The sequence below is a fragment of the Ailuropoda melanoleuca genome, chromosome 8 (assembly GCF_002007445.2).
Source record: "Ailuropoda melanoleuca isolate Jingjing chromosome 8, ASM200744v2, whole genome shotgun sequence".
In the NCBI taxonomy this organism is placed as follows: domain Eukaryota; kingdom Metazoa; phylum Chordata; class Mammalia; order Carnivora; family Ursidae; genus Ailuropoda; species Ailuropoda melanoleuca.
This window is the reverse complement of record NC_048225.1, coordinates 16,354,500-16,369,475: the sequence shown is the minus strand read 5'-3', so window position 1 is coordinate 16,369,475 and position 14,976 is coordinate 16,354,500. Positions and strand designations below refer to the sequence as shown.

General features: G+C 51.7%; 1 protein-coding gene across 1 annotated transcript in view; it reads right to left on the bottom strand.

Moving 5' to 3' along the window:
- The window catches only part of GRIK4 (glutamate ionotropic receptor kainate type subunit 4), a 367,864-nt gene that overhangs the window by 169,370 nt on the left and 183,518 nt on the right, over positions 1-14,976 (bottom strand). Inside the window, exons 5-6 of the mRNA XM_002914075.4 lie at positions 13,709-13,806; positions 9,395-9,560 (exon numbers count right to left, since the gene is read on the bottom strand). Coding sequence (XP_002914121.2) covers positions 9,395-9,560; positions 13,709-13,806 — 264 coding nt within the window. The remainder of the gene's footprint in view (positions 1-9,394; positions 9,561-13,708; positions 13,807-14,976) is intronic.

Sequence of the window (14,976 nt, the reverse complement as noted above, 5' to 3'; positions counted from 1 at the left end):
GTGTTAATCCCACACACAGAGGGGAACACGAGGCAGGGAGCTGAGTAGCTCCCTGACGTGGCTCCGCACACTGGACAGCAAGGGAAGGGTTGGCTTTCTAACCCAAGAACCCGGTGCTCCGGTTCCTGCCCCAGCTACAGGACAGTCACTGCAAGGATGTCATCAAAGTGACCGCAGACTCCTCCTTGCGCAAGTTCCTCGCCGTCCTGAACCATGAGTGGTGTGGGAAACAAAGGCAGAAGAGAAATTATTAAATTTCCTTACTACCTACAGCCCATTGACAAGTCCTTGAAACAGGCAGAGTGACATCCCTCTAGGGACTCAACTGCCTCGATGTTCACAATTTGTTAAGGGCAAAAGGCAATCCTAGCCCGACCCCTCAACCCCCAGGAGCCTGTAAGTTTACTTTTACATATAAAAATTCCTTTAGAAATTTCCTTTATCTCTAAACCCCCAAGATACATGTTGGCAGTCATCCCCCAAGCATATGGCCCACCGATCTACATCTGAAGGGTCTCATGTCTAAGGTTTTATTAGACGGTAATAAATGACCTTTTCCCAACAATACCCAGCCCCCTCCAGGTCCTGGAAACCTTGCTCCCAAGTTCCTTAGAGACTTACGCTATCCCTAACCACCTCCTAACTTGAAAGTATATAATGGGCCACTCCTCATGACCCCAGTGCAGCTCTTTCTGCCCGTGGGTCCTGTCCCCCTGCTTTATTAAAACTACCTTTTTGCACCAAAGACTCTCAAGAATTCTTTCTTGGTCACTGGCTTTGAACCCTAACGTCTTTCCTACATCACTGAGGCTGGAAAGGTGAGAGAGAGGGCTCTGAAGGGCATCGCAGACACCTCCCTCGATTTGTAGAGATGCCAAGACTTGCCTCGTCACACAGGGACGCAGCTGGGACCAGGGTTCCCACTTTCTCATCTCCAGCCAGCTCTCTTCCCATGAGACCAGAGGCCTCTCAGGACTTAACCAGCAGGGACCGCAGGCACAGAACCTCGGAGGGGCCTACAGGTGTGCATCTCTGGTCTTGGGGAGGAAAACCCACACTGGCTGTGTTTTCTAACAAGGGAAAGGTAGCAGGGTGGAGAACAAGGGCCTAGCATGATAAAGACAGGAGCTCTGGGAAGGTCGTGCCAACCCCCATCCTCCGGTCATGGGTCCCAACAGGAGCTGGCGGCTGCAGCCAGGAAGGGAAAGCCCTGGAAGGGGCTGTCATTCAAGAGGCTTTCAGAGCCAACTGGCCTCTCCTTCCTTCCCCCGCAGGGCCTCAAAGGGGACTTTTAAATCTCGCCCCGCTGTCTGTGCCCCTGCAGTCCCTCACCACCGGCCCCATCAGGAGGGGCACTGACGCTTCTGGGGCACTTCCTGCCAACCCTGACTTACAGAAGATCTGGATTCAAGCTCAGGGTCAGCCCTCCCCAGATGTGTGACCTTGAGAAGTCACCTAACCTCTTGGAGGCTCTATTTTTTTTTTATCTTTTTTTTTTTTATTTTTTTAATTTTTTTTTTCCGATGTAAAGTTCGATGCTTCATTAGTTGCATATAACACCCAGTGCACCATGCAATACGTGCCCTCCTTACTACCCATCACCAGTCTATCCCATTCCCCCACCCCCTCCCCTCTGAAGTCTTCAGTTTGTTTCTCATAGTCCATAGTCTCTCATGTTTCATTCCCCCTTCTGATTACCCCCCTTTTCTTTATCCCTTTCTTCCCCTACCGATCCTCCTAGTTCTTATGTTCCATAGATGAGAGAAATCATATGATAATTGTCTTTCTCTGCTTGACTTATTTCACTTAGCATTATCTCCTCCAGTGCCGTCCATGTTGCAGCAAATGTTGAGAATTCGTTCTTTCTGATAGCTGAGTAATATTCCATTGTATATATGGACCACAGCTTCTTAATCCAGTCATCTGTTGAAGGGCATCTCGGCTTGGAGGCTCTATTTTTCAATCCTTAAAATGGGTATAACTCAGGGAGATGCTATGTGGAAGCATGTTGGGAACTGGAAAGTCTGGTTTCAGCATTCCTTCTCCTGCATTTACTCATCCCCACAACAGCTCAAACGGCAGGTGTGGCTTGCCAAGGCAGAACAAAAAAGGGACCAAAGTACAAGTCTGTTCGACTGACACTGTGTGCACCCTAAGCGCCAGGCCCTGGGCCGCCAAGACATCAGCAGAGAAAGTGGATCAGATACAGACCCTCCCCTCTGGGAGCTTAGAGGGTAGGACTTGCAATTAAGCTTACAACAAAGTTCAAATGAAACTCTTATTCTGTTTGATGGTCTAAATCATCTGGGTTTCCATGAAGGCAGCCTCATTTAGGTCCATAGGTAAAAGGAGAGAATGTTCACAATGTCCTCCTCAGAGGAGACGTAAAAAGCAAAATCCGACTTGCACAAAGGTCAGAGCACCTAACCCGTAGACGCTGTGAGAAGGTCAGGGGAGGTCACAGAGCTGGCATTCCTGGGGTGGTAGCCCTGTCTTTGGCTCAAGAAAAGGTCTGCCAGAGCATGCTATGGGGGAGGGAGCATGCAGCTGGAGGGGCAAGGGAGGGGTGGCCGAGGACAATGCCACGGGGAGAGTCGCTACAGCCTGGCTGGGAAAGAGGCCAAATCCCCTGGGATCCCTCAGAGGGGCAGCGAAGTTCAGTGGGATGGGACAGGGAAGCTTGGAAGATGGCAGAAGGATTAGGCACAGTGTGGAGATACCTGGCCAAGGCAGCCCAGGAACCGTTCATCCCTTTAAAATTGGCAGGTGCCCTGAGCTCCCAGGGAAGAGCCTCCCAGATGTCACATAAATTGGGGCCCCTGCTCCAATCAATACCCAGTGTACCCCACTTGACTGCCCTGTGGAGTGCTCTGCTGCCCTTTAAACAAGGAAACCGCATGTTACCCAGCATATTCTCTTGTGTGTGCTAAAAGGCAGGGTGGGGATGGGGAGGGAAGAAGGGCAGCGAGTCCTTGGGGTGGGGGACAGGGGAGTCTGTATCCCACCCAGGATCTTCTGTCAGTCACTCCTTTCCCAGCCCGGACAGCACCTGGAGCAGCAATCAGAGCACAGGGTGGCAGGTGCGTCCCCAGGTGAGTCCCAGCTCTGGCGATACTGGGATTGGCTAGCGGGGGCGACTCCGTCCACCTCTCTGCACCTCAGGGACCTTGTCTGTCAAGTAAGGACAATTACTACCTTACACGGTTAGTATGAGGAAGCCAAGTAAGCAGGACAGTGTCGGTGTCTTAGAAGATGCTTTACAAAGCTGGTTTCTGTTCACCCTTCCCCCACCCACTCACATCCTAACGGTCCTTCACCCATCTCCTCCTCTTACTGCGTTTATTATCCAATCCACAAAATATAGTCCTTGGTTCTAAACCATGCAAAATACTTGGTAGCATATACAGGAAATACATAAACACAAAGTATTTCACGGTGTTGGGTAGGAATTCCCACTTCAAACTCTTCTGTACATGCCCAGTGTGAGGCAGGGTGCACGGCGCTTGCTGGAGGCTGAACTAGACACTGAGGCTGTGGGGGGAAGAGCGAGACCCTACATCCTAACAGGGCAGGGGAGCAGCAGTGCCAGGTGGGGAATGGACACCATATTACTTGAGGAGAAGCTGAAAGAAGGGAGTGCCTAGCTTGAGGAAGAATGGGAAGGACCGTCACGAGACAGTCTTGCTCTTGGCAGCCTCAAGGACTACACCCCAGAACAAAGAGTGGATGGAGGTCACAGGGAGACAGACTTAGCTCTGTTCAAGCTGTTTGAAGATGCAGTGGTAGTGAGATCCCTGTCACTGGAGGTAGTTAAGGAAAGATTGAAGTCCCTCTTGCTGACTGTCAGAGAGTGAATTAAACCAGTGGATGGAAAGTTGGACAGAAGAACACTGATGTTTTTCCAGCCCAGGGATTCTCTAGTTCTATGCATCAGAAAGGGATCCTTCTTTACGCTAGGCAGTGGAAGGACTTTGCAGAAGGGAAAGTGTGGTTTAGCGACGTTAAGAACATTAGGAGTTTCTGCGTGCAGTGTAGAATTTTCCAAATGTCATTCTCCTCGCCTCTATCTGTTTAATGGAACTAAGGGATTTATAGAAGGCAGCTGCTACCAGAGGGGTTAAAAGCTGCTCTCTTCCCAGCTTCCCCTCCACCACCACCCCAGTCCTCTCCTGTGGGGCCCTGGGCCCAGCAGCAGGTCTGCCTGCCAAGTCCAAGGCTGAGAGGGACCTGGGGAACTTATTAGTCTCGCTCAGGATGCAACGGGATGGATCGATGAGAGCCTCAGCAGGCCGGCTGTTCTGGGAAGCAGGAGGGAGGCTGGCTTCTGCAACTGGAAGCACGGGGCCAGGCAGGGAGGGAGGAGGATGGAGAAGACGTGAAAAGGAACAGCCGGAGTTGGACAGGGCCGTAGGACAAGGACACATATACCTAAGTTATGGGTCTGCGGGGGACACAGAGGACCCTTGTATCAAAAAATAAGAATAAACACCCATCTCAACTGGCATCCATCCCTCTCCACTGGCTGATTCCCTTGGCTGCGAGCTCTGGTTCTGGAAAATGCTAATACTCCAGGGAGGGATGGCACTTTTAAATCTTGTGGGGAGGCAAGGATGTAATACTGACCTCGGGGGAACGTGGCGAGGATTTAGGGGAATGACATGGTTCTTTCTGGTGCCCACACTGCCCTACACCTGGTAAGGCTTCATTTCCCTTCCCCCTGCCAGGCTGCATGCCTCAGGGTGTGTGGTTTTCAGATCTTTTCCATGAGCAGATTTTGATGGGGAGATGGGAATGAGAGTCCAAGGAATGGTCAGAGGGGAAGGGGCACAGAGCAAGTTCAAGTGCTTGAACGACGCATTGCACCTGCTTCTTGGTTCTGTCTCATCTCATTGCTGGGCTTGGCCCCGGGAACAGGCAGGGGAGGCTGGACCACAGGAGCCAGAGGAGGAGACAGAGAGGGGATGGCGGAGAAGGTGAGGCTTCCTGCTCTCGGGAGGACCGTGTGCTTGGCCCTGCAGGTTGTCCTCTTCTCTGACAGCAAGTGTAGGCATGGGAAGAAACTGGCCCCTGCACTCCCATCACGTCCTACCTTCAGGGCGTGTTTCCAGCTTGGGCCTGAGCTAGTGGGGCTCAGCAGGCATCCCTGCCCTGAGCAGTCTTCAATGCTTCCTCAGCTCCTTCACGTACAGTGATTTACCTCCCACCCAAGGACTCTGGGAGGGCAGGTGCTCCTGGGTGGGAGAGGTGCAGAGACAGATCATAGAGCTAGAAAACCCGCGACAGGCCAAGACCCAAATCAGGTCTCCTGGTCCCAAATTAGAGCCTCTGATTCCCCAGTTAAGTTGGCATGGCAAGGCCTCAACTCAGCCATAAAATAGGAAAAAATGATCCCTTCCTTCTGTCTGTCCCACAGTGTTCAGAGAAGCAGGGAAAGGAGGTAACAAGAACCACATGTGTTGAAAATAGACTTAGTCTTTTTCTCATGCAGATAATAGGAATGTTTATAGAGTCCATCTTATTGTGAGGTTTAAATGCGATAATTTCAAAAGCCTCAGCAGAGTGTCAGGCACATAGTGAGTGCTCAATAAATGGTTAATTTTGTATTGCTCGGAGCATAAGGCCTTGCACAGCGCGTGCCTCCTGGGGCTGGTATCAGGAAGGTCCGCTAGTGTCCCACGATTTTCACAAGGGGCTCTGAGTATCACCCCTACTCTCCCATCCCCCACTCCCTGCTGCCACAACCAGGATCGCAGGATAAAGTAAGTAAATGTTTATTATGTTCTGGGCCAGATACCTTCCACCCAAATGCCCTGAAAAAGCAATATTATTCCCACTTTACGCAGGGGGAACTAAGGCTCGGAGAGGTACTGTGATCTGCTTGACATCACACAGCTCATGAGCGGTGGAGCAGTTTGGTTTGACCCCAAGGCGGTTCTCTTTTTACTGTGCCATTCTGCACTTCTCTCCAGCTATACTTCCTTCCCGGGATCAGAGTCTGTTCTTCTCCAACAACCTGGACAGAATTTAGCAAACACAGGGACGGTGTAAGGACAGAGCTGAACTCTGGTCACTCTGCTCCAGGTCCTGACCTGGCATTGTTCAAAAGTGATCCAAGGAAGGAAGGAAAGAAAAGCACACGTGTGCCTCTCGTTATCTAAGTGTGGACACTGTGTCACACTCTCTGTGTATCTCGTCCTATTTAATCCCCTCCACCATCTTGCAAGGGAGGCATCATCGTTCCCACTTTATAGACAAGACAACAGGAAGCTAGACAGTACCTAAGTTACTTTCCCAAGGTCACACAGGTGGTAAGCAGATGGCAGAAGGACGAATAGCCAAAAAAAGGACATTAAAATACTTAGAAACACCAAAGCAAACATAAAAAAAATAGGATTTGAGTTTGCACAAATATACCAGGAAAACACCCAGCAGGTTGTACTTAATGGCCACAAGGAATCAAAGGCATTGGGTCCATCCTGAGAGTCTCAAAAGGTAACCTCGTGGCAAGGCTGAGTGATCTCCCAAAGGGGCTCAGGGGCCACAGTGGGGAACCCCGACTCTCCTTGGAAGTCCCCAAATGGCCGAGTCCCCTATGCCCGATGGTGATGACCCATACAACATGCTTACACCCCTCACCACATCTCCCTCTGCCCCCCAGCCTCATTAGAACTAGGCACTTGCAGATGTCCTGATTTTTCTTCCCATTAAAGAAAAATAACGTAAAACACAATACAACTCTACTTGGTCCAAAACGTGCTTATTAAAACTCTACTTTCGGAAAGAAAGGAGAAAAAGGTATGATTCCCCGTGGCATAGTCTCCGTTATGCCTAATTTTGATGGCTGGAAAATAGAATTAGATGCTTGTTTCTAATTCAACGTGCGGCGTCTCTTGGTCCTGTATTAATAAGGAAGATGGAAGCATGTCTCCTCCCCAGCTCTGAGCTGAATTTCCCTTCAGTCCCTGATTTCTTCATCCTTTGATTAGATTTTAATCCTCTTTGCCCTTGAGCTTCTCCTGCTCTGCCCTACCTTCCTTCCCTGGGCCCTGGTAGGTGGGGCCGGAGTCACTGGCAGCCTCCGTGCATGAGTTCTTCAAGAAGAACGGTGGTTCTTCACCGACTGTGGTTGATGATCCCACTGGGCTGTGGCCTGGACCCTGAGGCTCTCGGGCAGGCTCATCCCCTTCAGGACCGTATCTGTGCTCAGCCCATCCTGCACCCTGCTCGAGGGAGCAAGGGGACACACTGCTCCAGAGAGATCTCTGCCCTTCAAAGGACACCTGGCCTGCCAGGCAGAGCCTGCCCTCAGCCGCGGCTCGGAGGTTGTCTGTTCGAACTAGGACGGTGGGAGGGGTCGTGCAGGAGGAAATCCTGAGTCAAAGGATCCGAGTTGGAGTCTTGGTTTGCCATGTACCAGCTGTGTGACCTCAAGCAAGAGAGAAAACTCTGTTTTCTTGGCTCTAGAATGACTAGGAAGGAGGGAAATAAAATGGCAAAATGTATGGGAAAGTGCTTTGCCATCTGCAAGAAATTGCATGAATGTCAAGGAAGGTCATGATTCGAAGGGAAAGAGCCCTGTCCTAGGAGGCAACAGAGTCTGGCAGAGAGCTCCGTGCGCAGTAGGTGCTCAGCAAACAGCTGAAGCAGAGAGAGCAGGGCTCACACTATAAGCAAGAGGGACTGTGGCTAGACATAAGAAAGAACTTCCCATCAGGTTGGTGAGACACTGGACCCCGCACTGAGGAAGGCAGCAAGAGAACCTTCACTGGGAGAGATTTACAGCCTATCTTCTGTCTCTTAACATTCCCGCTGTACACACGGGGTGCACCAGTTGAATCCTGCCTGAGTGGGCAGGTGGCAGAAATTTCCAGAAGGAGAATCCTTGGTTTGGTCCCACCATACAGTGGTTTGATATCACAGGAGGAGGACCACCTGGTGGAATGCCATGTTCCCCAACTCCGTTCTATCAAACACTATCATCCTGTGGGCTTTTCGATCAGCATCCTTTAGGGACTTCTGGTCAATCCTATTTGGAAGAGATGAGGTAAATGGTTGTTTTGGCCTGAGGACAGCTCGTCGTATCCATGCTAATGTGTGCTGTGAATCTCCATGCGGGCGAAGCAGAGTGAAGTGTTTATCCAAACACGTCTCCCTTTTCATTGTTTATTTCAGCCACAAGACACTTAACATCTAAAGCAGTGCCATCCAGTAGAACTCTCTCTGATGATGGAAATGTTCCATGTCTGCACTGCCCGCGGGGAGCCAGTGAGACTGAGGAACTGGATTTCGAGTTTTATTCAACTTTGACCTGGGGAATCCTGGTATCTCCGAAGCCACTGGGTCATCGTAATAATTAAATAAACTATATAAAAAGTACACACAGTTGGAGCTCAGTTACTGTTTCTTGGGTAGCACCGAGTAAATCTTCAATCTGTGTTTATGCAAATTCATGAATTGAATGCACATCACTTTGAAACAGGTGGGTGTGGTTTTGACCCTTGGCTGGGAGGGGGCTGTTGTTTATAGATGCTGTAGGGATTCCAGGGCAGAGCAACTGTGCAGAGCAGTTCTGAACAGGAGCCCTGATGGAGAGGACAGACGTCGGCCAGCAGAGCCCACCCGGACCTGCAGGCGAGCTGCACAGGACACAGATGCCTGGGGCTTGGGCACAGGGCCCCAGGGGCAGGCAGGGCCCAGCACCTCCCTGCCCACATGTGGGTGCCCAGCTGTCACTGGGAGCACACAGATGCACAGACTTGCTAGAAAGTGCTGGCTCAAATTAGCTAAATCTCATAAACACCAATTTACGTTACAAATTGTCTGAGCGTCAGAGAAACTGTATTTCTAAAACCTGCATTTGCAAAAAAAATACTTTATCAGGAATTGCCCTTGGACCTCGTTCCATCAGCAAAACCCGCTCTCCAGGGGAAGAAGCTCTTCAACCCATCAAGTACAAAATGCATCCAATTTTATATTTTCCCTCTCTCTCTCTTTTTGTAGTTCCTTCGCAATGAGGCTGAAAATGTGGGAATTGAGTTTGCAGATGCAAAAAGGCTTGGTGGTTGGCCAGTCTCCCTGTAACCCAGTTCTCTCTGTTCCGCCCATGCCTGGCAAAGGGTATTCCTGGACTGCTCTCTCTCTCTCTCTCTCTCTCTCACACACACACACACACACACACACACACACACACACACACGCACACGGGCACAGGCAAACAGCCAAGGACACACACGGGAATGACCAAAGTTGCTGATCATCACCCCCACCATCTGAGAGAGCCCTCCCCTTCCTGGCAGCTCTGCAGCCAAGGGCAGAGCCAGCGGGGTGTAATTCACAAGCAAGCTGGACCCGTGGGCCATGGGCCGTGGGGCGGAGCCGCGGGGGGAAAGCTTACATTCTGCTTTGGCACAGATGAGGCAGGCGGTCGTACAGTTGAAGAAGTTCAGGACCCCAGCGACAGCCACGCTGATGTCCGTGTTGCTGGGGTGGAGGTTCAGGGTTGTGAATCGCTGGAACTGGAACTTGATAAACTCCTCGGGGGCCACTTTGAAATGAGGGACCTGGGAGGAGGAGTAAAAACAGGCAGCAGGGAGGATCCCAAATGAGTGCAAAGGAAAGCAGGCATGAGGGAGGTGAGGCTGTGGACGGCAGGTTCTTCTAGGTAAGACCTCTGCCACACTCCAGTGGAGATGGAGCTGGCAGGACTCAGGGCACCCACGCCCCGAGGAAGAAGACAAGATGACATCCTGGACGCTGCTCAAAATAGAAACACCCGGGATGAGAACCCCTCCGGCCGAGAGCTGTAAAAATGTACTGTGGACCTTGGCGCTGGGGTCTGTGGCCCCAAGGGGGCAAAATCATAGGTCTTCATTCTCAGAGCAACTGCCCGCTGCTAGGCAGCGAGACAAAAGGCTCTCGGAGCCATAATCCTTATGATATTTTATTGGTCGTGAATAAATCAGAGCAGAGGCAGCAGAAAGAGAAAAATACCGCCCTGGGGACTAACAAAGGGGCCCCATCAGCCCAGCCTGGCCGACAAGTGTACAAACCCACTCCCAACAAACTTCCTATGTGACAGCCTGGGATTGGTTCCTCCGCAGACATACACACACGGAGCGGGGAGCGCCCCAGGCTGAGAAGCCATCCAGACAGAGCCAGGTAAATAAAAGCGTGCTCTGGCTTCATTAGGACCGTGTCAGCTTCCCTCTGTGTCTGTTACTGACATTTCCGGGAGGCACTGACCCTGCCTCCTGCCTCTCTTCTCCAGGGAAGAGATAGTAACAGGCTCTGATGCTGCTCTATTGGCGTGCTACGGGAGGGCCACGCCACAGGCAGCATGGCTTTGGAATGGTGTTAAGGCAAGTAAGACCGAGGGTAGAGAGCAGGAAGAACTTCCTGGTGGTGAGTTCACTGGCTCCTAGAGGGGGTTATTTCGAAATGACTGCAGCAACTTTCTTAGCCAGGGCTGGCCCAGAGTCTGGGAGGGTGTTGAGATGGTGTCTGTAGGATTCCACTACTTTGTCTTTTTAAGATTCTGGGAGAGGTCAGCCAGAGACTGAGCGCCTCTGAGATTGGGGGGAGGAGGGAGAGAAGGGAAAGACTTAGCAGGAACTAGGGAGAAAATTCCTGAATTCAATTAGGATTAGCCCTCGAACCAGAGAGAGGGGGGCAACCAGTATCTTCCAGGAGAGACTGAAAAATGCAGACCTGGAGAGAGCCTGGTGAGTTATGGGAGAAGACTCAGAAGAGTGAGGTTGATCTAAGCAGTGTCATAAAGGGTCTTCCTTCCCAGCTTGTATTTTGCACCCCATACAATCTTCTAAAAAGAATAACAGATGCACCTTGAAAGGAAACACAGTTCACAAAGGGGCAAGATGGAGGCCAGGGCCAGGCAGGGGCGGGGTGGGCAAGGTGGCCAGGCTGGCTGGCTTATACATTTGAGCATCTCTGACCCAGGCCCACCGTGTGTGGCCATCCAGCCAACAGGCTGTTGGGAAGGTTCCAGCTAACTTACCCCAACAGAATGCACCCTTAGAAATACCCTTCAAACCACAGACCCTAGACATGGATCAGGAAAGATACTCAGGAAAATGAAGGACAAGTGGGTTTTACAGGTCATAGACATGGGTTTGTCTCTAGGTTCTCCTGTGTGATTTGGGGCCAACTGCTTAATCTGTCTGTGCTTCCTTAGGACGGAGACAACAATGGGTGCTTCGTGGATCTCTGGGAGGATAGAAAGAGAGCCTGTATATGAAGGATATAATAGCTTAGGACCTCACATGGTGTAAGTGTTCCAGCAATGCCTTATCTCCTTCCCTTCCCCCTTTCTCCCCAAATCTAGGGGCTCCCGAAAAAGCTCTTGAAGCAGGTCGTGCAGGGAGTGTGGGATGAGGGGCCCCTCCAGGGAGTGGAGTTGGTGGGAAGTCTCCAGCACAGTCCACCATCTTGAAGGCTGCTAGAGCATCGGCCAGCTGCTCTGATGGGCCCAGGCAGGGAAGGCCCAGGCCCATCCCACTGAGTCTCTCTCTAGGACAAAGATCAATCGATAATAGATTTGCAATTGCAAATGCATCCCAGCAAGACACTGTGGAGGTGTGTGAAGAAGGAGAGGTGAGGCAGAAGGCGGCCAGCCACCGGGCTATGGAGCTGTTCTGCAGCATTTAAAGGAATGAACTCCTTGGTGAGAACTCCATTTCTTTTCCCTGGAGCAGAGGGGAGTCAGTGTGAGCCAGTTCAGCCTCATAAAATATGAAAAGAAATGCATAATCTGAGTGGAGAGGAAAGGTTACTCTGGAAGGGACATGACCAGACAAAGGAGGGCTAAGCGGCTGGCCGTTCCCTGGGCAGCACGACCTGGCTGGCTGGTCAATGGCACAGGGGTCAGAGTGGCGGGGTCGGGGAGATGGTTATAAATCAGGGTCTCTGTCTCTGGCCTGAAATGCCAAACACCGTTAAGGGAAACATGTCAGCTCAGATAACATATCCACTGAAGACCGGCAGGAGGTCATTCTAGAGTGGGGGTTGGGAGATGACTGTAAGAAACAGTGAGGCAGTGTGATGGGGGGCGGAGAGGGAGGAGAAAAGAGGAAATGGGGAGCTGATGTCTTGGCAACCTCACTTGGTGAAGATCCCAGCGACTGCTGGAATAACAGCCTGCCACAGATTGGAGCTGTTACTTGGAGTATGGCAAGAAAAATTCAAATTAAACATCAGCTCTAACTTTCTGGGGCCAAGGCCTATGAGATGGGGGTGGGTGGAGGGGATGCAGTGGGGGCAGAAGCGCCTTTTTTTGGCCTGCAATGGGTCAAGAGTCATCTTTCAGGACACCTGGGGGGGCTAGGGATGGGGAGCTGTCAACAGACACCTGGCCTGGGGCAAAAAGGCTCAGGGGGCTTAGCCTACAGGGCAGTGGCCCAGCCCTGGGGAAGCAGGACCAACCACGGGACTAGGGTAGGGCTGCCCAGCACTTTGAAGTGCAGGTCACTGAAGTGCAGGTCACGATGCTGAGAGTGGGTTCATGAAATTGGGAAGATAACTCTTCCGCCCCAAGCATCAGAGACTCGCCAAGCCTACTGATTATAAAGAGAAGTGGTGGCATCGAGGGGGAAGGTTCCAGAGGGTGTGGGGTAGGGACAGCTTACTGAGGAGGTGTCTGCCCTGCAGTGGGTGTTCTCCTATTTCCAGAATCAGATCCTCCCAAAGCTGACATTTCCGGAAGGCTGAGCCTCCAGGCCCCAGGACAGGTGCAAGCTTGATCTTTCCTTCCCCTATCCCTCTGCCCTGCCCCCTTCCCGGCTCCTGACCTTGTGCCCCCTGCCACCAAGCTCCATCTGTTCTCAAAGGACCTGGCTAGAAGGCCCTTGAGGCCAGAGAGAGGCCGAGGGGCTACTTTGCCACTGTTTCCCAAGGATTTTTGTGAAGGGGAAGACGGATAGATTCTAGGAGAAGCTAGGAAGGATGCCAGCAATGAGCTTAACACCAAACACACTTTTGAGTTTGTTTTCTCCCAGGGAAGAAGAAGGAGAGAGCTGATGGAACAGGGAGCGGGCTATTACTCAGAAACTCATCCCCGACCATCTTTATCCCCCATGGAACTGGGGCCGGGGGAAATGAGCTCCACACTGAAACTAGAGAGGCTCCAGGTCCAGGTAACACCAGAGGAAGAATTCACTGACTGAAGAAGTAAACACTGGAATTGGTGAATGGGGAAGAAAACGAAAGAGAACTTTTTTTATAGAGAATTTATAAGGCAGAGGTTTCAAACTACATTTTAGCAATAAAATGTAGCCGTGTCTCCTCCCCAAGGCATTCTTCAGAATCCCGATATCTGAACAGACAGTCTCGAAGCATCTCCTGGGGAGCTCAGCCTTCTGCCCTCCTGGCGTCCCCAGGACCACCACCCTCCACAGCCTCTCCCTCCACCCACCACCACCAAGGGGCCCCCTGAGGACTCAAAGACCCAGAGGAGCTCAGTTTGAAAATCCTGTTGCAAAACCTCTCCTCTGTGTCCCCTCCACCCAAACCGCCTGGAGAAAAGTAAGCGCCCAACAAAGGACCATTTCTTTCCAATGTTTCGATGTTGTTGCTATTGGTAACACCAACCAGGCCCAAATGAGCTCTTCCAGACCTTGAGAATCCATGATATTTTGGGGCCCAGGGCATGGGCTGCCAGTCCACAGACGGTCCCCCAACCTGGTGTAGCACTCACCTCCTTCTCCCCACAGATGTTGCTGATGATGGAGCTGGAGGCCGGGCTGGAGGAGGGTCCCAGGACAGCGACCACCCCCTTGGGGAGGATCTGACACACTGTAGCCAGCAACAGGACACAGCGTGGGCAGCGGGAAAGGAAACAAGGCACTCATCAGGTGGTATGTGGGCTGGGTGCCCTGCCTGGGTTTCAGGCTCAAGTCCAACCTTCACCTGCTGGACCCTCACCTTCTGCCCCCGCTCCCCTTTCCCACCCTTCCAAACCCAGTGCCTCTCCTTTTCTGGACTAGGGGACTCCAGGACAGTTTTATTGGAGTTTATGGACGGTATTAAATGAGGAAATGTCCCAGGTTATGACAACATACGGCCACAGCCAACAGGGTGTATAAATTGTCTTGGCTGTCACTGAAGGACAGAGGCTAATGGCAGAAACCAGCAGACTCTATCCCGCCAGGCCTGCAGTGTGGGTGTTGGGAGGTACAGCCAGGCACGGCTGCCACAGGGGCTGAGGGCCCCGCTCACAGAACAGTCACCCGCCATGCAATCCGCTAGCCTATCTGATTTAAAGAGGAAGGGGAGGAAGAAAGGCAGACAAGCAGAGGGACGAAGGGTGGTAAGGATGATGCAGGCAAGAGAGGAAGAATCAGACTCAGCTACAGCCAAAGGGAGCAGAAGAGACAGAAGAAGAAAAAGAGAATGAGAGGCAGAAAAAGAGAGTGAGAGGCAAGGAGGGGGTCTCATGTCTCAATGCCACCCTCCGCCACTCCTGTTTACCTAGACCCCTGCGCGGTGCACCTGCTTCCCTGAGTGTCTTGGGCTTCCCCGTGGAGGAGCCCTTCCTTCCTCTATTCTGGACACTCACTCTCCTGTCAAAGAGCACCTCAAACGCCTCCTCCTTACACCTTCCCCCATTCCTTTGTGTGGAATCAATCTTCCCCAGGGCTCTTGAGGTCCCTGGTCTGTCCCTCTGTACTAAGACACTTGTAAATGTGCCTCTTTCGGTTTGTTGCTTAGGTATCGTTCTGCTCCCGCTAGATTTCAAACCCCGTCAGGACAGGACCTGAGCCATCCTTCTCTCTAAAGCCCCACTTCTCACCTCCTCAGTGGCCTCCGCATGTTTTTCTAGGTGCCTAGATCATATTCATTGAATAAATGAGTGGATGAATGGGCTATGTGGTCAGAAGAGGAGGAGAGAATCTCAGATTTTAAAACACCAGTGAACAAGAAAGGAAGGACGGGAGAAGAAGGAGGTGACAGACAGAACTTGAG